General features: G+C 40.6%; 1 protein-coding gene across 1 annotated transcript in view; it reads right to left on the bottom strand.

Annotated features, from left to right (window-relative positions):
* The window catches only part of CPNE4 (copine 4), a 553,047-nt gene that overhangs the window by 29,749 nt on the left and 498,094 nt on the right, over positions 1-25,204 (bottom strand). Inside the window, exons 8-10 of the mRNA XM_037844853.1 lie at positions 14,494-14,592; positions 12,698-12,784; positions 6,739-6,798 (exon numbers count right to left, since the gene is read on the bottom strand). Coding sequence (XP_037700781.1) covers positions 6,739-6,798; positions 12,698-12,784; positions 14,494-14,592 — 246 coding nt within the window. The remainder of the gene's footprint in view (positions 1-6,738; positions 6,799-12,697; positions 12,785-14,493; positions 14,593-25,204) is intronic.

Here is a 25,204-nt window from a genome sequence, read left to right as displayed (position 1 = left end):
AGTTGAAACAGAAATGGGAACCTACAGCACATGGGAAAGACCCCTGAGGTCACCTGGTTCATTTACTGGAAATTGTAAAGCATTAGCCTCTTCAGCCCATTGTGTACCGGCTTTGCCTGGAAGTTCAGTTAGTGCAGCTTACTCTTATTTCTCAAAGATCTACACAAGAGTCCATCAGTGTTTAATCTGGGATATAAGATAAAGATTTAAAGCTTAAACCAGGATACAGAGTGGGCATAGAATGCCCTGAATGTGCTAGGGTTGGAAAAGATTTCCCAAGAGAACCTTTGCTAGGTGATCTTATTTGTTAGGCTTGAAGGTCACGTCTGGGAGAAGTCACATTCATTTTACTATATTATGTTATGTTATATAAGCATATTAAAATGTAGATTATAAAATCAGAGATAAGAGAAAGCAATATCATGTTCAATTTAAAAAACTTACAAGTAATAAAAATGGCCATCTGAAAATAATTTAAAAATTATAATGTATTTCACTAGCTGGTAAGTCATATTTTATTTTTCCTTTCTTTCTAGTTCTTCTCTCCCCCTCTATGTTTTTTTTTTAATTTTACATAATTCTAATCATAGAGTAGCTTTGCTTCATATTCTTTTCTTTTGCTTAACACTGAGTCATAGACACTTACCTATATTATTACCCAATCCTTATAATTATCATTTAGAATGGCTTTATCATGATACACTTAAAGGAGATACTGTAATTTACATAGCCATTATCCAATTGCTGGAACTCTAGGGTGCTTACAACCTGTTCCTGTGATATCTGGTCTTTCAACAAATATCTCTGCATATTTAGAAAAGCAATAACTTTCAAAGGAAACCTTTAATTTTTCTACCATTTTTCTTCCAAATATCTTATGGCATCTGTCTCTTCTATGCTGTCTATAATGTTGTATTTTGCATGTGAAATTCTAGTATCTGGTTTTATTTTGAGCTGCTGGACCTGGGCCAAACATATTGAATCCAATTTCTCTCCCTGAAGTCTCTGCTTCACCTCTGCCCACCTCTTCGAAGACTGTGATACAAGAGTTACTCTAAGATCTTGTTCTTATGACTCAAGGATTCGCATGAGGTATAGGATTGTCCTCAGGGGTGTCCTTGACCTCCTGAAATTGTGTGCAAAATTGCGTGTGTGCATTTTCTAGCAAGCAGATATATATCATGTATCAGATTCTCAAGTGGTCCAGGTGACCAAAAAAGAACAAGAATCATTGACCAGGGCTCTTTTTAGCATCATTTATCTCTTTTTCTTCTCTGGACTTTCTCTGCTTATGGTCAGATGCTAGGCTAAAATCTCCCTTCCTTTTATCTTCAAGTTGCCATCCAGCCTTTTCTGTCTTGCTGTCCCTTCACTGTCAACCTTCTTGAATGAATAGCTGTAACACTGTGTTCACTTCGTTACCTTCTGTTAACATTCTAACTCCTTGGTCTCTCCCATCTCATTCTGCTGAAATTGCTCTTTCAAAGATAATAGATGTCCACTCATCACACAATCTGATCACTGTTTTATTCTTCTCTCTCCGACTTCTCTTTAGTATATGGGGTTATCATCCTTGATCTTTTTCCTCCCTGAGCACTTGAGTTTACTGCCTCATCTTGGACATTCTTCTTTTACTCTGGCATCTCTTCTCTTACTTTTTTGCACCTCTGTTCCCTGCTGCCAAATGGAGGTCTTCAATTTTCATCATCAGATCCCTTTCCTTTCTTGTTCTTCACTTTGGCCACCTCCTGCAGACCCATATATATTCAGCTTCCACCTGTCTCCTGAATCCCAGGTCCATATTTATAAGTGTCATTCTGGTGTAAGGCCCAAAATTAAGGCCTGATATTATTTGCTGCCTTGACATCTGGTGAAACTGGAAGAGCCTCAAATGGCCTGACCTCAAGTTTTCCCCACTCTGTTCCCACAGATAAGGTCCCTAAACAACCCTTCCTATCAAGGGGACCAGGCACAGTTCCTGCTAATCCTTGACTAGTGGGTTTCAGTTCCCTGGCAGCCTATAGAGTTATTCAAACAAGCCAATCATATCCTCCCACAGGATCCAGAGGCACCCCACCCTCTTGATACTACAGAGCCCACCTCCCAAAGCCCCTGGTTGTTCACTCTGTTCCTGGGTACATTCCCATGAGGTCATGTGGTCTTGCATGGTGTGCAATGTCATCCTCCCCCAAGCTGTCAGTTTATATGACTAACAAACTGCTACTGATCTCATCTGTCCAGTGTTGGGTGTTTGACCATTCCCGTAACTGAGGGTGAGATGAGTAGGAGGTGATTAAAACAACCATCTCTATTGGGATCCCTGAAAGTACCTCCAACAAGTCCAAAAACAAATTCATCATCTTGTCCCTCAAAACAGCAATCTCTTTTGACTTCCATATTTCCATGAATAGGACTGCCATGCTCTGTCGGTCAGGCACAAAAACTTGGAGTCGTCCTGGACTCATCACTTTCCCTTGTGTTTAGTCTCCTCATTGAGTCATAGGCCAATGCTTATTGACTCTCTTTTCACAAAGCCTCTTCCTACTGCTGCCACTCTAGTTTCTTATTATCTGTCACCAGGACTGCTGCAGTGCCCTTTAATCATTCCTTGTTTCTTCTTTCAGGTTCCCTTCACCACCATCAATACCTTTTACCAAACACTCCCAGATTTAGCTCCCTAAAGCACATGCCTGATTGCTCAAGATTCTCTGGACTTTCCCTTATTCACCACATTACCTTGAAATTCCCTAGTATGGTTTTTAAAGTCCTGCAAGTTCTGATCCCAAACCACTTCCCCAACACTCCCCTAAATATACCATTTATTGATATTAACCCAAGGAAGATTTTGGTGTTTAGAATATATAGATCAAAAATATTTAAGTTGATTAGGGTTGCTTTTTAAAGCCAAAACCAAGTGTCATGTTTATTCACCCAATTTCTTCTTTTTCCTAAACCTTACCTCCCTTTGAAGGTTTAGGGTTCAATTCATTAAAATACAACAAAAGTATTTTGAATACCTACTATACATCATCCTGGCTCCTGAAGAGAAAGATGCCCCATCTTTAATACTCTTCAGGATGGACCAGAAGCACCCAAAATATTTAGAAGATGCAAGGCTTTCTTTTAGTCTCTGTTTATAATACGTATTGGTCTGAGACTGGACAGGAATCAAATGGCCTACTCAATAAGAAAGAGTGAGGTGAGTTTAACCACAGACACAATTCACAAAAATGTAGCAAAGGTTAAGGGAAACTGACTAAAGTGTGGGAAGGAGCAGTTACCAGAACTCAATAAGGAGAGGACACCCAACAGGAGTGTGGCTTCTGTAGAGGAACACGGTCACTGCCAAACCACAGCCTGGCAGGCAGAGGGCTGGGGGAATAAGTGTCTCAACTTCTCTCTCCTCCCATTTTCTGATCTCCAGTTGGTGCTTCCCATGGCCAAACCCAACCAAAAAGCAAGAGCAGGAGTGCCAGTTAGCACATCCCGAGATCAGCCTCCTGGGCCATAGAGGGGAGAGGCAGAGAAGGGTAAAGAAAGGATTGGGAGGAGGAAATGGAGAACATCCAGAACTTTATGTCCTTTCTGGCTCTTGCAGGTCTTTTTCCAGGGCGACAAAAAGTTCATCTTGGCTAAAGCTATAGGGTTTGCACAGGAGCCATGGGTCATGTTATATGCCATTGGGAGTTTGTGTTTACAGGTGTAACTACAGCAACAAAACACTCTTTTTACCCCTACCCTCTACCCATCTCCATGCCAGGAAGGCCTCTTCTCCTCACTTCTCATCCCTCTGCCAGTTTCTTTTCATGTAGACAGATGATTTCAATAAAATTTCTGGACAGATAATAAGTGCTTACAGACCAAATTAAGTAACACATTAATTTTTACCAGCAGTTTGCATTACAGATGATAATTTACATTAGATTGCACTGCTTAAAGCAGTAAGAAATTAATAAAGAGAAAGCTGACTTAATTCAGGAGGTAAGTGACATTGAAGTGACTGGTATGTTTTATTTAACAGAAAGCTCCAAATAGAGTACCTAGAAACCCTCTTCTGTGTCCCTGGTCTGAGGATCTGTACGAGGAAGGGCTTTGTGGCAGGCACTGTTGATGGTTTGCCCCCATCTCTTCAGCATTCATCTCTACACACTCCTTCTCTTCTCATTCCTTGATCCAGACAACTCCCCCCTATCCTACTTCCCACAGGTCTATCAGATGGCATGGGAGGGTGGTGAGAAGCTGAGACTGGGGTGGAGGTGGTAAGAATGCTGTGCCAGTTTGAATGTATTGTGTCCCCCCAAACACCATTATCTTTGATGTAATCTTGTGTGGGCAGACCTATCAGTGTTAAGTAGATTGTAATTCTTTGAGTGTTTCCATGGAGAAGTGCCCCACCCAACTGTGGGTGATGACTCTGATTGGATAATTTCCATTGAGGTGTTGGCCCGCCCACTGGGTGGGTCTGAATTAAATTACTGGTGCACTATATAAGATCAGACAGAAGGAGTGAGCTTGCTACAGCCACGAGGGACACTTTGAAGAATGCCCAGGAGCTGAGAGTAGCTGCAGCTCAGAGACAGTTCGAAGACGGCTGTTGAAAGCAGACTCTTGCTCCAGAGAAGCTGAGAGAGGACAAATATCCCAAGTGCAACTAAGAGTGACATTTTTGTGGAACTGCAGCCTAGAGAGGAACGTCCTGGGAGAAAGCCATTTTGAAACCAGAACTTTGGAGCAGAAGCCAGCCACATGCCTTCCCAGTTAACAGAGGTTTTCTGGACACCATTGGCCATCCTGCAGTGAAGGCACCCGATTGCTGATGTGTTACCGTGGACACTTTATGGCCTTAAGACTGTAAATGTGTAACCAAATAAACCCCCTTTTATAAAAGCCAATCCATCTCTTGTGTTTTGCATTCCAGCAGCATTAGCAAACTAGAACAAATGCCTCAGATGGAATCTCCTAGGTAGGGAGGGTCAGTAAATGTGAAAAAGGATGGGTGAATAAAGGGAGGAGGACAATCCTCCAGTATCAGGCAGGCTATGCAGTCATCCATGAGTCAGGATGTGGAGCTGGGAAACCTCTGAGGTTAAATATCTGGTTTTTGTTGGGGCTGATTCTTTGCAGCACAACTCCAAGGGCATAGCAAACCCCTGAAGGTTGAATAAAGAGTTGTTCAAGAGCATGGGATCTATAGAATGTAAAAGAGACCTAGATCAATAGAGCTTTCTCTTGAAAACCTATAAATAGTTTCCCAAAATCATTCGTTTGCCTAAGATCTTGGGAAACTATTTCTAGGAGCTCTCCTTTATGACATTGCATATCTTCTCTACTTCCATTTGCATATACCCAGAGCAGCAATGAGCCCGTGGATCAGCTAGAGTTAGGTGTGTGTGACCACAGTGAATAAACTTGCTACCTTCTGCATGTGCCAGTGTGCATGTCAGAGGGCAGAGTGGATGCGTCAGTGGAGAACCTCAGGGGTTAAGGGTGACCAAACTCTTTCATTAACTCCTGCAAGTAATCAGGGGTAAATGAACAATGTCCTGAGTTTAGGTAGGACATAGACTCCCCTGAGATTAGAGCAGAGGACAAGACTCTAGCTAGGGAAACAATCATAGTTATTTTGAATTTAATCTATTTATAATTAATTTCTCATTTAATTGTGTCGTGATTTAGAGGCAGGCCTATCAAATGACCCCTTGTCTCTTTCCCCTTGGGCACCACCTTTTAGTCCTTTGAGAACCACTATCTCTGTTCCCAGGAATACACTGACCCTGTCTGTTCTTTTGGGCCCAAACTTGGACAGAAATTAAACCCATTTTCCTTGCTTTCCTCACATGACTGAGCCAGTCTAGGGATCTAAACTAGGTTGGGATTCATGAATCTGCTTCTGTAAGATGAGAAACACATGCTGTACAAATTGTATTTCTTTTGTTTACATCCATGTTGATTTCTCATAGATTTTAGCAGATCTATCTTTTGCCGTCTGGGGATTTCTTTCTGGAGATGACACACCTAGGAGGATTTTGAATATTAAGCCAGGGAAACCAAGATGTTCCAGGGCAGATGTACACAACCTCTGACACTCCCACTCGGCCCACCCTGGATACTTTAAAAGGACACAGCCCATCTGCCTAAATATACGTAAAGTATGCATAAATTCCTTATGCTCAGAGACTATAGGAGAGGATCCTCAATCCACCCACTGAGTTTAGATACCCACTCTACTTCTCAGCCTTGATTTCAACCTGGCTCCCTACTTCTTGGAATTCACCTTTTCATTGCTCGATCGACCATTTGAATGACTTACCCTTGGTACTGACCCTTAGGAATAACTTTAGTGTTTCTGTCCTAGTCACATGAACACAGCCTAGAAGCGTCTGCTGTGGTTTGGTGGGGCTTACAAACAAGCCTCACTTCCTTCTCATTCTTCTCACCAGGGGATGGGGTCTGGCAACCTACACATTGCCTCATGCCTCATTACTGAAGAAATGGGAAACATTAGGAAGATTCCCCAAACTACCCAGAGTTGAGTGGCTTGAATTTCCTGCTATGATGCTTTTCAGCAGGAGAGAACAGGAGTATGGACTCATTTTTAAAACAAACATGGAACCATACAGTATTTCAGCAATGATACTTGAATAAAGCTGACTCAGGGGTTTAATAGTCTCTAGGCTCCTCGTGCCCCAAATCCCACCCATTGATCCCCAAATAAGAACAAACATAGAGACAACTTACTGTAAACTGGATTTGGCAGCCACCCATGATATAGTCCAAGAAAGAATGCATCTTGTGGATCTGCATAGGAGAAGGAGAAGAAATCAGATTATTGACAGCCTCATCTGTTTCCCTATAGACTGCATGCCTAAGCTTTGGCAGTAGGCTAAAATGAGAGGAGACAGCAGGGAGAGATCTACAGAGGAAAGATGGGTCAGTTGATTTTGTTCTGTTGAAGGAGAGAAAGAAAGTAACACTCAATATAGATGGACCTGTATGGGCTGCAATTAACCATCCCTTGCTCCTTTCTCTTTTGATTAATGCTTGATTTTAATCAGTTTCTACCTCTTGGGTGAGAATTACAGCTATATTTTCAAGGGTCATACTGCTTTTTTTTTTTTTTTTTTTAATTGAGATTGTTTACATACCATACAATTATCCAAAGATCCAAAGTGTACAATCAATTGCCCCCGGTAGCATCATACAGCTGTGCATCCCTCACCACAATTATTTTTTTTTCTAATTTTTAGAACATTTTCATCACTCCAGAAAAGAAATAAAGACAAAAAAGAAAACTCAGTTCCTCTCCTACCCCTAACCATACCCCCTCCATTATTGACTCATAGTATTGGTATAGTACATTTGTTACTGTTGATGAAAGAATGTTAGAATACTGTTAACTGTAGTACATAGTTTGCAAAAGGTATATTTTTCCCTATATACCCCTCTATTATTAGCTTCTAGCTATAGTGTTCTATATCCTGTTAACTTGTATTTCATGTCTATGCATTTACATATGATAATTAGTTCATATAAGTGAGACCATGCAATATTTGTCCTTATGTGTCTGACTTATTTCACTAAATGTAGTGCCCTCAAGTTTCTTCATCAACCTGTTTTTTTTTAAAGACGGTTTTGTTGACCCACCATACTTTCCATCCTAAGTAAACAATCGATGATTTCCTGTATAGTTACATATTTATGCATTCACCACCATCACCACTATCTATTTAAAGACATCTCCATTTCTTCCATAAAGAAGGCGGAAGAATCAAAGAAGGTAGAGAGACAAAAGGAAAAGAAAAAGAAAGAAAAAAAACATGATAGCTAAAAAGTAGTGAAAGAAAAGATAGAATTAAACTAAAGTAGAATAAAAGAGTCAGGCAACATCACTAATGCCAATACCCCTCCCTTCTGTCTCCCTCTTATAGGCATTTAGCTTTGGTATATTGCCTTTGTTACATTAAAGGAAGCATAATACAATGTTTCTGTTAACTATAGTCTCTAGTTTGCATTGATTATATTTTTCCCCCAATCCCACCCTATTTTTAACACCTTGGAAGGTTGACATTCATTTGTTCTTCCTTATGTAAAAACATATTTGTACATTTTATCACAATTGTTGAACACTTTAGGTTTCACTGAGTTATCCAGTCCCAGTCTTTATCTTTCTTCTTTCCTTCTGTTGTCCCACATGTTCCTAAAACTTCCTCTTTCAGCCATACTCACAGTCATCTTTGTTCAGTGTACTTACATTGTTGTGCTACCATCACCCAAAATTGTGTTCCAAACCTCTCACTCCTGTCTTTTCCTATCTGTCTGTAGTGCTCCCTTTAGTATTTCCTGTGGAGCAGGTATCTTGTTCACAAACTCTGTCATTGTCTGTTTGTCAGAGAATATTTTTTAAACTCTCCTATATATTTGAAGGACAGTTTCACCGGATATAGGATTCTTGGTTGGCGGTTGTTCCAGTTTGCTAATGCTGCTGGATTCAGAACACCAGAAATGGATTGGCTTTTATAAAAGCAGGTTTATTTGGTTACACAGTTACAGTCGTAAGGTCATAAAGTGTCCAAAGTAAACACATTGACAATCAGGTACGTTCACTGGAGGATGGACAATGGTGTCTGGAAAACCTCTGTTAGCTGGGAAGGCACGTGGCTGGTGTCTGCTTGCTCCCAGGTTGAGTTTCAAAATGGTGTTCTCTAAAATGTCTGCATCAGCTTCCAACAGCTGTCTTCAAAATGTCTCTGTCAGCTACAGCTAGCTGTGAGCTCCTTCTGTCTGAGCTTTCATAGAGCTCCAGTGAACTAACCAAGGCCCATGCTGAGTGGGCATGGCCACACCTCCATGGAAATACCGAACCAATAGGTTCCAACCTAATCCACACTAACATGTCTGTCCCCACAAGATTGCATTAAAGAATATGGCTTTTTCTGGGGGACATAATATACACAAACCAGCACAGCGATTTTTCTCTTTCAGTATCTTAAATATATCACACCACTTCCTTGCTTCCATGGTTTCTACTAAGAAATCGCACATAATCTTATCAAGCTTCCTTTGTATGTCATGGATTGCTTTTTTCTTGCTGATTTCAGGATTCTCTTTGTCTTTGATGTTTGATAATCTGATTATTAAGTGTCTGGCATAGGTCTATTCAAATCTATTCTGTTTGGGGTACGCTGAACTTCTTGGATCTGTAATTTTATGTCTTTCATAAGAGATGGGAAATTTTCATTGATTATTTCCTCTATTATTGCTTCTGTCCCTTTTCCCTTCTCTTCTCCTTCTGGGACACCCATGACATGTACATTAATGCATTTCATGTTGTCATTCAATTTCCTGAGATGTTGCTCATATTTTTCCATTCTTTTCCCTATCTGTTCTTTTGTGTGTAGGATTTCAGGTTCTCCAGTTCCTGGGTGTCTTCTTCTGTCTCTTGAGATCTGCTATTGTATCTCTCCATTGTGTTTTTCATCTCTTGTGTTGTGCCTTTCATTTCCATAGATTCTTGCAATTGTTTTTTCAAACTTTCAATTTCTACCTTATGTTCACCAAGTGTTTTCATTATAGCCTTTGTCTCTTTTGTTATATCTTCCCTGAACTTGTTGATTTGGTTTTTTATTTGATTTAGCACATCTCTTTGAAAATCTTTAATAGATTGTTTCATTAAAGTGAAATAATATCTCAACGGTATCTTGATTGAGGTGTAAGTTTGTTCCTTTGACTGGGCCATATCTTTGTTTTTCCTAGTATAGATTGTAGTTTTCTGTTTTCCAGGCATTTGGTTTCCTTGGTTACCCCAGTCACATTTTCCCAGACAAGAATGGGTTCAGGTCTCAGAATGGGGTTATATTCAGGGTGTATCTTAGAGGAATGGCAGTCTTTCCTGTGAGGTTTCCAGTCAGTGTGCTTTTCCTAATCTGCCCCACAGGTGGTGCCTGTCAGCCTGTCACTCCCGACTGGTGTAAGGAGGTGTAACCTCCTTAGTTTCTGTTTTGGCTGTTTTCCCCCAGGCTCTGGGGTCTGGTTCTGAAGAGAAAGCTGGGTCCTACCTCCTTACTCATAGGGATGATGTACCCCCCAGGGATTTATTATCTGCATTTGAATAGTCTGTTATCTCCACCCCTGTCTGGGTCAGAGCACTGTGAACTGAAATTGGCTGCGGCTCTCTCTTCTAAGCCCCTCAGGTTGAGTGAGAGAAAAAGGGAGAGAAAGCCCCCTTTTGGAGCCAGTACATGGTCCCCCAGTTTCACTTGTCAGCCAGAGGTAACACCCGGTCTTCTGGGCTCCCCCTCCCAGTACAGATGAGTCTTCTTGTTCTTTAAGTTCAGTAGTCACTAAAAGCTTCTGTCTGCTTGTTGGGGGTTTGTAGCTTGTATTCAGCAGTCCACATTTGTTAATTAAAACCCCAGTTGGAGCTCAGCTAAGCTGTATGCACTCACTTGGAGAGAGCTGCCTTCTACCACAGTGAGGTTTTGCAGCAAAGCCTGCCATGAGGGAGGGGACTCTCAGCGCAGTTCTGCAGCTTTTACTTACAGATTCTATGTTGTGATCTCAGGCATCCTCCCAATCCAGGTTGGTGTATGATGTGCAGACAGTCACAGTTGTCCTCCAGCAGTTATTCCAGATTATTGACTAGTTGTTCCTTGTTGTTTATTAGTTGTTCCAGGGGACTGACTAAATTCCACTCCTCTCTATGCCTCCATCTTGCCCCTCCTCAAGGGTCATATTGTTTTGAAATAAAGTCTCACACTCTGCTTCTATCTTTCTTCTCCTTGTGTAAGTCCTTGCCTTTGTAACTTCCTCAATACTTTAAGTAATCTAGATTGGCAGCTTCAAGGTCACAATTTACTGAGAAGGTCTTTATTGGCAGCTAGATCACTCCTCTGCCACAAACAGAAATAGCTTACACTTTTTGAGCACTTCTGTAAGCCAGACACTCAATATCCATTATCTCATTTAATCTTTAGAACCAACACTATGTGATGCTACTATTGTTATTATTGTATCCATTTTATAGATGAAGAAACTGGGGTTAAGATCACAGAGCTAGTGAATGGTAGAGCTGAGACTCAAATGATGGCAGTTGGGACTGCATAGCCCATCCTTTTGATCTATAGGCTACAAGTTAATAAGGTCCCTGCTTTCTGCTTAACCACCATTGTCTGTGTTCTAATATGCACTACTGATTTCTGGTCTTAATTTCTGTTTCTATATGATTCTGCTACTTGGCTCTTAGTGATATTCATCTATTCGTTTATTCAACAAATATTTGCTGGACACCCACTATGCACTAGAGGCTAGGTATACAGTGATGAGAGTAACAGATATGGGGTCTGAAGTTTGGGAACTTACGATTGGAGCCTTCTACCTGGATAACAGGTAAGTGTGACTTTGCCCCTTACTTCTCAGACTCCATCTGATGCTTAGGGAGGTTTTTGGAGACTAACCTACATAATTCTGTTTCAGTCTTTCTAGGTACCACCTCTGGGAGGCACACACACACTGGCAGACCTTTCTCAGGGCTGAATTTCACTTGGCTCTCTGAATACTGCCCACTCCTGCCTTCATTATGGCAGTGCTTTGCCTGATAGTTGGGACACCCTACTATTTGATGTATATCAAGGAAATATGAACTTGGAAATGAAATAAAAACAGCCTCTGAGAGCTGAGTTTTAATGGTAGAGGATCAAAACAGATAATATGCACAGACAGACAACCATTGGATTGGTTCATCTAGATCTGCTGCTTCTTCTGCTTCTCCAACTGCAGGGATGGTCACATGACCACAGATGGCCAATCATAATAAATTTTCCCTTAGTCTCAGTGATTGGGTCAAGGGGTGGGCAAGTGACCCAAGCCAGACCAATCAGTCGTTTCTTTAATTCTTTTGTTATATGAAGATATGATCCTGCAGCTTTTGGCAGCCATGGAGGGGCCAACCTGGAAGAAGGAAACCGACATATATAGAGAGGGAATCTGGATGGCATTACAATTCTGTATGATGGAGTAAGATAGACATGGGTTAAAATCTCAGCTCATAAACTTCTGACTTGTGTGACTCTGATCTAGTTACCTTACCTCTGTTGAAGGCAGGAATCCCAAGGTTGTAAGAAGAGAACTTATCATAGTTATTCACACCTAGTAAGTGCTTAACCAGTAGCACAATTACTCAGATGTGATTTAGAAGGAGGTTTAATTATTAGCACACAAATTTTCTGCAAAGTTGGAGTCTACCCCAACCCCCGTGCCTGGAGCAATTTCTAGACCTTTTAATCTTCCCCCATTGTCTTATTTTCATGCTATCCTTTCAGCATGAGTAACGTGACACATATAAAGCACTGAACACTGTAACAGGCACATAGTAGGTGCTCTACAAATGTTGGCTCCCCTTTTGGGGATCTCCCTCTTGTGCTTCCCTGGGCATTGAAGAACCTGACCTATGACCAAGACTGTCCTATCTTTGGGCGCAGGACTGTCCCCATGGAGGGGATGGTGGCATCGGGTCACCACAGCTCCAAAGCCACTTAGGCTTACATTTCTCATTATACGCACGTTATACATTGACTTTCTGATTTTTATTTTAAAAAACATCATGCCTTCTTGACACTCTTCCCCTGACCACACAATCTGAGCTCTTCCCCCCAGACACTCCTAGCTTCATTCTCCTGGAAGAGAGGAGCTATGTACATACCTTGCACTGATTCAGAATCACAATGCCTGAGTTTTTGTAATTCTTCTTCTTGGCTTTGTATTTGGGGTTGATGCACTCCCACTGCACCTGCAACCAGAAGGGTCACAAAATGATAGCCTTCTCAGAAAGAAGCCAAGTCATTCAATGAAGCCAAGCCATGAGGCACTTCTGTGGACAGAACAGAGGACTGACAAATGGTCTCTAGGTGGTAACCCTTGCATCTAGAGGGGCAGTAAGGGTGGTTGAGAGTGTAGACTCTGGAATAAGACTGCTTGGTTTAAATCCAAGCTCCTCTTTTTCCCAACTGTGTGATCTTTGGCAACAAAGGGTCTGATTTATATTAAGTGTTTAATTCTAAGAATGCCAATTTATTTCCATCCAGTCTGGTCATATCCTGACCTTATATCTGAAAGAAGAAACTTGAAACATGAGTCAGAACATCTCTAGTCAGCACTTCTGACCAGGCCAGGCATAGGGAATCATATCTGGGGAAAGGACCTTCCTCAAAGCCCTTGAACTCCTCTGTTCTCACTCCTGTCTGCTCCATGGAGACAATGCACCCCAGAGTAAGAACGCCAGGTGTCTTGGTTTGAATTTCCCCAGAAGCAAACCCTAAGGACAGGATTTAAGTGTAAGTAGTTCACCTGGGAGGTAATACTAGGAAGCACCAATAGAGGACTGAGAAATTGAGATAAAGAAGAGAAGGCAGCCAACAAAGAGTGCATTATGAGTCAGCTATTGCTGTGGCCTAATGGAGCGTATTCCTGCTGGGGAACTCTGGGAAACAGTAGAGACCCACACCTCAGTTATGCCACCTGAAAGGCAAGGGAGCTCGTGTTTTTATAGCCCAATTCCCATCAGTCATTTGTTGATGGCTGTTCCCTTGAAGGTGTTCAATTCCTTCCTGCCCTTCTTTTCCCCACTTCCAACTAGGCCAGCAGAACCAACTAGGCCAGCAGAGAAAGCCCTCAGGCAAAGAGAATCAGGGACTGCAGTTGGAACTTGGGCAGGGGAAGACTGAAAAGGTAAGAGCAGAGCTTGTGATTAGGGTCTAGGCAGCAACTGATTGATAAATTCATATTTAGGTATGTGTGCCTGAGAGACACACAGAGGTTTAGGCTCTTTATGGTGTAATGAAATCCTATGTGCATCTGCGGTATGTGGTAGTATTTGGGTACATACTGGTATCAAATGTGTAAGAACGAGATGGTAGAACTAAACGAAAACTTGGTGTCCATAATGAAAATATGGAGGATTCAAATAATTTCTTCAAAGCATTGAATAAGTTATTAATGTCACCAAATCAGGGAAATATAGAACTGGAAAGAATAATCCTATTGATAGCAGATATTTTGGAAGTGCTCGCTATGTGCTAGGTACTCTGCTAAATGCATACCATGGTTTATCTCATTTAATCTTCCCAACAATACTATGATATAGGTATGATTATTGGTCTTATTTTTCAGAAGAGAAAACTGAGGCACAGGGAGAGATTAAATCACTTGTTCAAGGCTACAGAGCTAAAGGAAATTAGAAATTTTTTCATCTAACCTCTCTGTTTTACCAATGGAGAAAGTACCATATTGGGGCAGAGTTTTGTTCAAGGTCACACTATTGTTTTGGGTTGGCTAGCTCTAGAATCTAGGTACTCAAATCCCACCATACTCCCTTCTCATTACACTTAATCGTATACTGATGTCATGCCTCCAGTTGTTTCTTATGTAGCTGGGTGCTAAGGATGACTCATGAGAAGTGTTTGGGGAAATATTACAGGTGGTTTAATGTTTAACATGTACCTGTTTTCCTTCCAATGCTCCTCTCATCTCCTTGAATGTCGAGGTGAATTCTCCAATGAAGTCATGTTTGCCATTGGAGTCCCAGTCCCATACTATGCACTGCAAGAGAAAAGAAGGATTAAAAAAATATTTTTTTTTTTAAAGAATGCAGCCACAGCAGTGGAAGGCAGCATGAACTTCATAAGGAAGAGTCGATGAAAGATGTTCAGTCTAGAATAAAAGCCCAGCAGTCTGGGGACTGTGGTATGTGGGATATAGTATTTCTTTTGGTTCTATAGCCCTTTACTTAGTCTTTTTTGTCACAACCTCCAAGAAGCCCTGTGATACACTTATGACTGTAATAGTTTCCTCATTTTTTGGATAAAGTCAGTAAGAACCAAAGGAGATAAGTGAATTGCCAAAGGGACCATTTAGTGAATGAAAACCCGAGACTTGTTCTGACTCCAATTCTAGTGCTCTCTTATCCATAGCAGTTGCCTCTCTATTTTACAATAGATTCAGATGCCTGAGTCCATGTCTATAGCTCCACAATGGCTGCTTTTATTCAATGATTTGAATAGGGCCATATTAACCACATTTTTCTTTTCTTTTTTTTCTGAACGTAAAAAAGTAATGCTAAAGAAGGGACTAAAGAGACAAAAAGTGAGACCATTAACTGTGCCCAAAGACAAGTCATACTTGTAAATAATCAGGTATCTATCACACACAAGATACAACCTTTCACTTTTAACAAGAGGGATCCCTCTGATGACAATGTTAAGGATAAATTCTGGGCTCCCAAGCAACACTTTGTAGAGTGTATACAGATTAAATCAGCAACCTGCCCTCTCTTTGCTCACACATTCTTAGGTGAAGAGGAAGCTCCTCATTTTTTCCAGGGTGGGTGGAGGTTGGACTAGGGTCTCAAGCACATTTATTTCACTTGTGAATCTTAAGCTAATGATTTGAAACAAGAACGCCACAGATCTCAAATAAGATCAAGGCTGCAAAGGGAACTTTCACCCAGAGGATTCTCCTGGAATATTGGAGTTGTAAGAGGAAGCCTGGTCCTTCCTCAGGATGCAGATCCCACTAGCCAGTACTGTCTGAAAAACCTGACTTGTCAATCTGTACCCAGAGCCTGCTTGGATGTTCCACTACCCTAAAATGAAATATGTCCAAAATGAAAAATTGTTTTCCCCCTAAACTGAATTCTAATCATTTATTTATTTATTTATTTATTTATTTATTTATTTAAAATTCAGTTTTATTGAGATATATTCACATATCATACAGTCATCTGTGGTGTACAATCAACTGTTCACAGTACTTTCATATAGTTGTGCATTCATTACCCCAATCTATTTTTTGAACATTTTCCTTGTACCAGCAAAAGTAAAAATAAGAATAAAAAATAAAAGTAAAAAAGAATACCCAAATCATCCCCCCCATCCCACCCTATTTTTCATTTAGTTTTTGTTCCCATTTCTCTACTCATCCATCCACACACTGGATAAAGGGAGTGTGATCCACAAGGCTTTCACAATCACACTGTCACCCCTTGTAAGCTACACTGTTATACAATCATCTTCAAGAGACAAGGCTACTGGGTTGGAGTTTGATTCTTTCAGGTATTTCCTTCTAGCTATTCTAATACATTAAAACCTAAAAGGGGTTATCTATATAGTGCATAAGAATGCCCACCAGAGTGACCTCTCGACTCCATTTGAAATCTCTCAGCCACTGAAACATTGTTTTGTTTCATTTTGCATCCCTCTTTTGGCTAAGAAGATGTTCTCAATCCCACGACGCCAGGTCCAGATTCAACCCTGGGAGTCATATCCTGCATTGCCAGGGAGATTTACACCCCTGGGAGTTAGGTCCCACTTAGGGGGGAGGGCAGTGAGTTCACCTGCCGAGTTGGCTTAGCTAGAGAGAGAGGGCCACATCTGAGCAACAAAGAGGTACTCAGGGGGAGACTCTTAGGCACAATTATAAGCAGGTTTAGCCTCTCCTTTGCAGTAACAAGCTTCGTAAGGGCAAATCACAAGATAGAGGGCTTGGCACACCAAATCGCCAGTCCTCAATGTTTGTGAGAACATCAGCAACAATGCAGGTAAGGCAGCCCAACACCTCCACATTTCCCCCAGCTCCTCTGCCCAAATTACTTAGGGATGTGTCTCTATTTCACACTAACCTATACAAACCTACCAGGTCTCACTTCCTATTCAAAGTTCCATCTAATCATTTATTTTTGATCACAGTGAAAATGTTTACAGGCTAATGATCTTCCAAGGTCTTTCATGATCTGACTCCTCTTACTTATATTATCACTCATTATTCCCAAATTCACTCTTTATGATCCATGCTTATGGTATTTTAAAGTTTCTTTAATATGGTGTTGGTAGGCATGAAAAGCACTTGCTAAGATTTTTTTTCTGAGGCATCTAAAGAAAAACTGTAATTTCTCATTTTCTACTCTCTGTTTAAATGTAGAGGCTTTGGTAGATAATTCTTTTGTTTTGAAAACATAACAAGCCTTCTGATTATAAAAGAATGGATTAAAGTAAATCAGAATGGAAGAGATTAAGACAAAAGGAGTGAAATTGCTCCGCTGAATAAAGTAATGGCCAAGTTGGGTTTTCTCCTTGGTAACTAGAGACACAGAGGCAGAGGCTCAGGGACTGGGCTGAGAAGAAATTGGGGCAGGTCTCTCTCCTCAGAGGGGTAAAGGGAGGCCAAGCATTAGGCTGGGAGGAAGTGAGAGACAGCTAAGGCACTTTGGAAACTGTGATGTCTACTTTTCAAGGTCAGGTTATTTACATCTCTTTCCTCTCCCACTTCCCCCACCACCCCTAACCCATCCCCTGAGACTCCAGCATTGGGCTGGAGGGAATGAAGGAGAGGGGTTTGGGAGACAAGAAGAACAGAGAGCAGTGTGAGATGGCCCATGGTGACTGGGAATTGAGTGGGGAGCAGGCTCTTAGAGAAAGGGCTTGACAGTGAACCCTAGGAGTGGAACTCCATAGAAATACTGGGGACGATTGTTGATTTCTGCAGTTACACAGAGTCAGTCAAGTTATTTTTAAGTAGACATTAAAAGAAAGTTTGAGCCCAGAAAGTTCGAGAATTACAATTAAAATTCAGTTAAAAATATTACTCAGTTTATACTAACATCTTCATCATTATATGTTTTATGAATAGGTAGGTGATAAAAGTAAACTATTATATGAAAGTCTGAAGATTCTTTTAATTTTAAAAAACATGACCCCTGAGCTTGTAAAATTTGCCTTGAGTGCTGGTTACTAAATAGTTCGGTGTTCATTCTAGTCACTGGTAGGATTATATTTCTTTTTCTCCTTACTGTTGGGTATGACCTAACTTGCTTTGACAAATGAAATACAAGCGAGAACAATCTGCATCCTCTTCAGGTAGAAGCTTTAAGAACCAGGTATGATTTACCTGTTTTATCTTTTCCACTGCTTTGGTGATCAACAACATTCCTAATAATTGCTGCCTGTCAACTGGAGTCCCTATGTGAAGGCAAAGCACATCAGGGCCCCAGAAGACCCATGACGGACAGTGTGTATGCAAGAAATAAACCTTTGTTGCTTTAAGTCACAAAGATTTTGGAGATGCTTAACCCAGTCCAAGAATCATTTAAATAAAGGGCTGTCATAGGAAAAAGTATTACAGTTTGCTTCATCTGACTCCAAAGGTGGAAAAAAACAGAATTTGGGAGGAGTTTACACAGAAGTAACAGAGAGTTTCCCAACAATTAGACCTGTCTAAAACCAAAATAGTCTGTTTGTGTAAGAGTGTTTTGTTGATGGAAATGTTTAAACAGAAACTGCAGGATGACCACATACAACGTATGTAGTAGAGAAAGTCAAGCATTTTTATAGAGGATTGAGTGAGATATTCTTTGAAATTTTTTCTAATGGAGTGATATTAAGATTGGTTCTAGTTGTAGAGGTTGCAAAATAAAGTAAATGAAAGTCTTAGCTCATTCTGGTTAAAACACTAAGCAATGCAACTTAGCTTTGGTCATGGTGATGAGAAACCCTTTTTAGTTCACATTAAGATGCAAGTCTACCTCATTCTTCTAATGAACACTGGAACCAATCAATGATTCGGTGATTTGGAAAAAAATCGCTGGGGATGTGCATCGTGAGCGTCACATTGTAGAATGCTGTGAACTGGTCTGCTGTTACTTACAACCAGGTGTTTTTTCTGTTTGCCAACAGCCCCTCCTTAAAGACCCTAATTGTCACATATTTATTACCTGGAGCAAGAAACAGAGGAAAGCTTGCTGGCCTGGACACAGAAAGAGGAAGAAGGGTGGTTCCTGAGACTCTCTAAGGTTTAAAAGCCTTTACGGTTTGTAACTCTGCCTGGTAGCAAACACAGCCCATTGAACACTTGGGTGTGACACTGAGATACCTTTGGGAAGGAGTGAATAAAAAGGCAGAGGGGACAGAAGCAAAAAAGAGAAAAGATGTGGAAGTGGCCTTTCTAACACTCCCTGCCTTGGGAAAGAGGGTAAGAGTCACCTTCTTTAGGGGAAGGGGCATAACTCTTCCTCCCTCCCTTGCCACAGGAGAATATTAAAAGCACCAAGTGGAGGTGGGGGATGTAATTTGTACTTCGGTTTGTCACAGAACCTTAAGCAAAACTACGTTACTCTTTCTTTGTCCTCTCTTGGATTTCCTGTTATGTTTTGATTAGTTACTGTCCCTCCTTTCACCCTCCAACCACAACATGCAAGATGTTTGTCATGTGTCCCCCAGCTGGGGCAGAAAGGAAGCAGCCACTGCACCTCCCTGGGCTGCAGGCTGAGTCAGTCTTGACAGGGTTCCGGTCACTGCCTCCCAGGAAGAGGCACTGCCGCTTGCAAGGGCCCTGGTTCTGGAATCAACCAGCATTTCTCATCGTGGCAGTTGCAGAATTTTGTTTTGACCTTTCTCAGAGGGGATCCCAAAGGAAGGAAGACATGGCAAGGCAGACACATAAAAACACTCCTTCCCTCTCTCCCCGCCACAAAGCTGGCTTTTGACAGCTCTGATGGGGCTGACAGAGGAAAGCATTTTGGTGAAAAGTTAACACATCAACCATCCTGCAAAAAAACTGAGATAGAGGCAGGATTCTCAGTGTGAATCAATGAGGCCCTGACATATTTTTGAGGGCTCAGCATCTCAAAACTATCCAAGAGCCAGAAAGCCTTGTCTAGTTCGTTTCTCACAGTGGAGCTTGGGTATAAAATCTTAACACGCCTGAGCTCAACAGATGGTCTACTCAACTCATCTTACAGAAAAGGAAAGTGATGGCAGAGAGGTGAAGTGACTCCTGCAAGTTCACCCAGTGTGACAAAAATCCACACTTCCTGTCTCTCTGGTTCCACTACTACCACACAAACAACAAATTATAATAGTTCAAATGGATGCAGTGCTATTTACGAGGCACTATTCTGAGCATTATATATATATATAGTCATCTCCAGAACAACTTATTGGTATTCTCATTTTACAGTTGAGGAAACTGAGGCACAGAGAGGCAAAATAACTTCCCCAAGACTACATGGCTAACTCTAGGCAATCTTTGAAGTAAAAGAAGTTAACCTTCATAGTTTGTCTTAACTGAGCACCTTCTATGAACTCAGGTTGTTTGTGTTTGTAGTCTTTAATCCTTCACAACAATCCTGAAAGGATGATATTATTGCCATGCACAAGTAAGGAAACTGAGGCTCAGAGAGATTAAGTGACTTGACTAGACACCTAGTAAGTGAAAAAGAAGGATTTGAACCCAGGTTTCTGGAACCAAAGCTGATAATGCTTTCTGTTATTCCACACTGCCTCTTAATCGACTGGCATACAGAATCAAGGTCTTTTAAGTCTGCTCTTTGTAAAAGCCCCATTCTATGACTGAAACTGTAAACTACTAGGATCCTCTGAAGCTCCATGAACACCACCAAGCTTCATTCAACAACACAGAGAACCTGTTCATTGTTCCAATGCAAAAGGATGCAAACATAAGCAGCACACGTGCTGTCCCTGGGGTCCTCGGCTCTATCTGTGGAATGCAGGGATACACAAGTCTTGAGGGATTGGGCCACTCCCTTCTCTTGCTCTTATTTTACATTTGCTTTGGACCCATCAGAAGAAAGTTGCTATGCCAACTTATTATTCACTAGCCTTTAGTGATGGTCAGTTGTATGTATCAACTTGGCTAGGGTATAGTCCCCAGTTATTTAATCAAACATTAATCTGGGTGTTGCTATGAAGGTCTTTTGTAGATGTGATTAAATTCATAATTGGTTGACTTTAAGTAAGAGTTTATCCTAGATAATCTGGGTGAGTCTGATTCAATTAGCTGAAAGGCCTTAAGAGCAGAATTAAGGCTCCCTGAAGAATTTTACCTGTGGACTGCAGCTTTAGTTTGTGCCTGAGAGTCTAGCCCTGCCCTTCTTTCTGATGGCCTTCCCTACCGATTTCAGACTTGCCTAGCCAGCCCCCATAAACGTATAAGCCAAACTTGCAATAAATCTCCTATGTATAGTTGTTTTGTTTCTCTGGTGGAATCCCAGCTTATACAAAGGAGATAAGTTCTCCTCCCTTGCTTTTATATATTCACATTTAGAAGTGAGTTTTCAGTGACAATTGGTCCTCTCCATACATTTATTGAACACTTACTTTGCCCCATACATTGTTCTAAGCATTTGTCATGTGCTGACTCATTTAATCTTTACAGTAACCCTTCAAGTGAGACTCTATGATTATCCTCTTCACTTTATAGAAGAGGAGACTGAGAAACAGAGAGGTTAACTTCTGCTGCCATAGCATTTTCAACATGTTTAAAGTATTATGACTGCCTGAAATCAGAGTTCTAAGGATCTGAATCTGATCTGGTTCCTGGCAAGCAAAAGTGAGTCTTCCGAACTGTGATCATAAAACGGCATAAGTGCCACTGATCACTGCAGAATTCTCGTTGTTTGAAGGGAATCTGTTCTTCCTCCCTTGACATTTTAAAATTAATTAATTAAATTTTTTTTTCTTTTTTTAACCATTGCAACTTGTTTGTTTAGGTGAGGGAGAATTCACTGTCAAATTTATCCTGGCTCCTTATTCACACCATCTCCTAAGCTTCCAAGGCAATCTATTTACATCTGCATTAACATATCTCCCACTATTGGGTAATCGTTGGTTCAAGAGTCTATATCCACTACTTGAAGGAAACTTTTGAGTACTGAGATTTTTTAAAATCAGGATTAACACAGTTCTTGGGGCACAAGTAAGAACTCAGTTAAATGTTTGATTAATGAATGAAAAAGGCCTTCCTTCCTGAACTGAGTCACCGGCAGTTTTCTGAGTGTTTGGCCCTGCCTTCACACTACAAAAGAAAGGGAAGGTACTGCAATAATCTGGTTAATTTTTATTAAAGAAGAAAATCAAACTGGATAATTTCCTTGGCAGTTGTAGACTGGAGTGTAGGCACAGGACTTTAGAGTCAGGTCTTCAGATACCCTTTGTGATTATAGATGTGGGTTGCCAGGGACAGGAAAGCTGGGGACACTGCTGATAATGCTGTGAGACTTTGGGCAAGCTTCTCAACCTCTCTGTGCCTCAGTTTCCTTCTCTATAAAATGGGTGTCTGGGGAATGAGATTTGGAACGAGTGCTCTCTGAGGTCCCTTCTAAATCCAAAATTTTCCAGTTACTTGCCATTTTAGTGTAGAGTCCAACTTCACCCATTTTTAAACTTTCTGTTCAAAAGTCTGAGATTATCATAGTAAAGCAGTAAATTTGTTAGTTGACCATTGTTACCTGATTAACATACTACTCCCTTCATTTTCTTTTTTAGAGACTTTATTATAACTCTTGGACAAATAAAAGTCAATTGTTTCTTATCACATGGTGATCCTCATAAGAGCTCCACAAGATGGGGGTCCATTTTAGCAGATGATGATCACGAAATGTAATAAAGCAAACTAAGGTGACTTCCAAAGCACAGAATTAGGCTGTCAGTTTGGCTTTATCTTTCTACATCCAGGTCCATTTTTATTATACCACACAGCTTCACACCTTACTTCTATCAGGTACCTTTCCACTGTCAGGGTTTTTTTTTTTTTTACTTAAAACAAACAAATAAAAAAGCAAAAACCTAATTCGTGAATGTCTGACCTCTCCCAGGGAATGAATATATTTCTATACATTTTTAATGTTCTCTTTGATAATAGGCTCTTTTTAAAATTTACCCAGAGCAATTAATCCAGGAGGGAACTTATTGGGCTCATTTAAAGGCAGAATTTTAAATCGAGACCACCATAGCTAAATGCTAACAGGGTCAGCTCTGTTGGAACCAAACTGTGTTCTTGTATCATTCAGTCTCAACCAGTCTTCTAACTGCAGCTTTTAGGAAATCAGGCAGTGGCATATCATTTTATGGAGTTTTTAGGTGTCTACATATAATCATATTTCAGCACAGCTATTGTTAGGGCTTTGTAAGAATTTCATTAATAGTTTAGTGTTTGGGATGACCTCTTTTTATAAAAATTCATTGACAACCCTTAATATAAAGTTGGTTATTGGTTTAGAAAGGGCTGTAAAAATCTATGAAAAGAATATTAAATATATATTTGTATTTTTTTCATGCCTAACATTGTCGATTTATGTCTTCTCTCTTTTTTTCTTGATTGGTAATGCTAGAGATTTATTTCTTCTATTTTATTTAAAAACATTCCATATCCACCAAATGTACATACTCTTCTCCCCCTTCCCTGGTAACCTCTAATCTACTTCCTGTCTCTGCAGATTTATTTCTAGACATCTCTTATAAGTGCCATCACACAATATTTGTCCTTATGTGCCTTGCTTATTTCACTGACCATAATGTTTTCAAAGTTCATCTATGTTTCAGCATGTCTCAGAATTTCATTCTTGCTTATGGCTGGATACTATTCCATTGTGTGTATGTACGAGATTTTGTTTATCCATTCATTTGTTGATGGACACTTGGGTTGTTTCCACCTTTTGGTTATTGTGAATAGCAAATGTTTACATTGGTGTACAAGTTTGTGTTTGAGACCCTGTTTTTACGTTCTTTGGGTATATACCTAGACGTGGAATTGCTGGGTCATATGGTAATTCTATATTTAACTTTTTCAGGAAATGCCAAACCACTTTCCACAGCAGCTGCACCCATTTTACATTCCATTAATAATGTACAAGTGTTCTTATTTTTCCACATTCTTGTCAGCACTTATTATTTTCCTTTTTTAAAAAAATAATTGCCATTCTAATGGGTGTCAGATGATATCTCACTGTAATTTGGATTTGCATTTTCCTAACAGCTAATGATGTTGAACATCTTTCCATGTGCTTATTGATCATTTGTATATCTTCCCATGCCATGAGGTAGCTGAAAGGACTTGATAGATGAGTGCATGCAAGAACCTGCTTGGGAATTTCAAAAGAGATTATTGAGGAGTGAATTTTAAAGGGGTCAGAAGTCCTGCCTTAATTGATGGAGCAAGACCAAGTAAAATGCAGTCTCTGCAACTAGACTTCATTTTCAACTCTATGCTAAATATTGGACATGGTGCCATGTTTTAATTCCAGGTGCAGACCCTGTCAATGAATCCATGCACAGTCTTCCATCAAGCCTTTGCCCTGCCTGGCCTGCCCTCACTTGCTGACCCTCACCTCAAGAGGAAACACAGGAGCATCTGAGTGAGTGTTCTGCATCTCGACTTGGTGTAGCACCTCTTTCTTTATCAGCACCACTTGTCTAGGCTGTTGCCTCGACCAGGTGCCTGTGGGAGGAGCATCCCAAAGCTTGCTCTCCCCTCACAGACTTGGATTAGAGCCATTTATATCAATCTGCTCCTTTTATTTTGCTCTATCCTGTTCTAGACTGTCTTGCTGCTGACTTTGCTACTTGTTCTTCTAAATCTGTTCTCAATTTACACTTTGCTTTTGACTCGCTCTCTTTTCATTAATGAGGAACAACTTGTTTCTGCATAACTACAGAACTGGAAGATGGAACATGTTGATCTCAAAAGGGAACTTGCTAGTAGTCTGCTACAGCGGTGACACCAGGACTCTTGCATTCAGAATTTGACTCAAGTCTCCTCCTTTTCACTGAACAAATGGGTAATCGAGTCAGAGTTACTTTACCTTTCTCTCCCCATTTATTCATCTCTAAAGTGGGGATGATAATTCTGTCTACTCACCAGGTTGTTGTAAAGATTTATTCTACACATATTTATTATTTATTTATCACTTACCATGGACTAGGAATTGTGTTGGCAATGGGGAGAAAGAGATGAAAGACTTAACTCCTGCCCTTAAAATGTTGATGATTTAGTTCAGGAGATGGAAATATGACTAGATAATAGTTATGCAAAGTGGAAATGGTAAAAATGGAGAGCTGCACCAGGGACAGAGCTTGGGCTGTCTGGGAGCATGTGCCATGCATAGTCAGGGAAGGCTTCCAAGAAGAAATAAGAAAATAGCATGTGGTAAATGGCATATGCAGGAATAAGAAATCTTTATTTTATCTCTACAGAAGAACAAATGACTACTATCAGATCCTTTCCTAAGCATAAGGTGAGGACAGACAGAGCAGGAGAGCACCCTTCTCCTCTTTCTTTTTTATACTTAAGGCTGAGCCTACACAAAAGTAGAAAGTAATCCGTCCAATTTGGCCTCTCCTATCCCCTCAGATTATGTCCCCCA

This window comes from Choloepus didactylus, chromosome 1 (genome assembly GCF_015220235.1).
Source record: "Choloepus didactylus isolate mChoDid1 chromosome 1, mChoDid1.pri, whole genome shotgun sequence".
NCBI lineage: Eukaryota > Metazoa > Chordata > Mammalia > Pilosa > Megalonychidae > Choloepus > Choloepus didactylus.
Note: the sequence above shows the minus strand (reverse complement) of the source record. Positions and strands in the feature narration are given on the sequence as shown.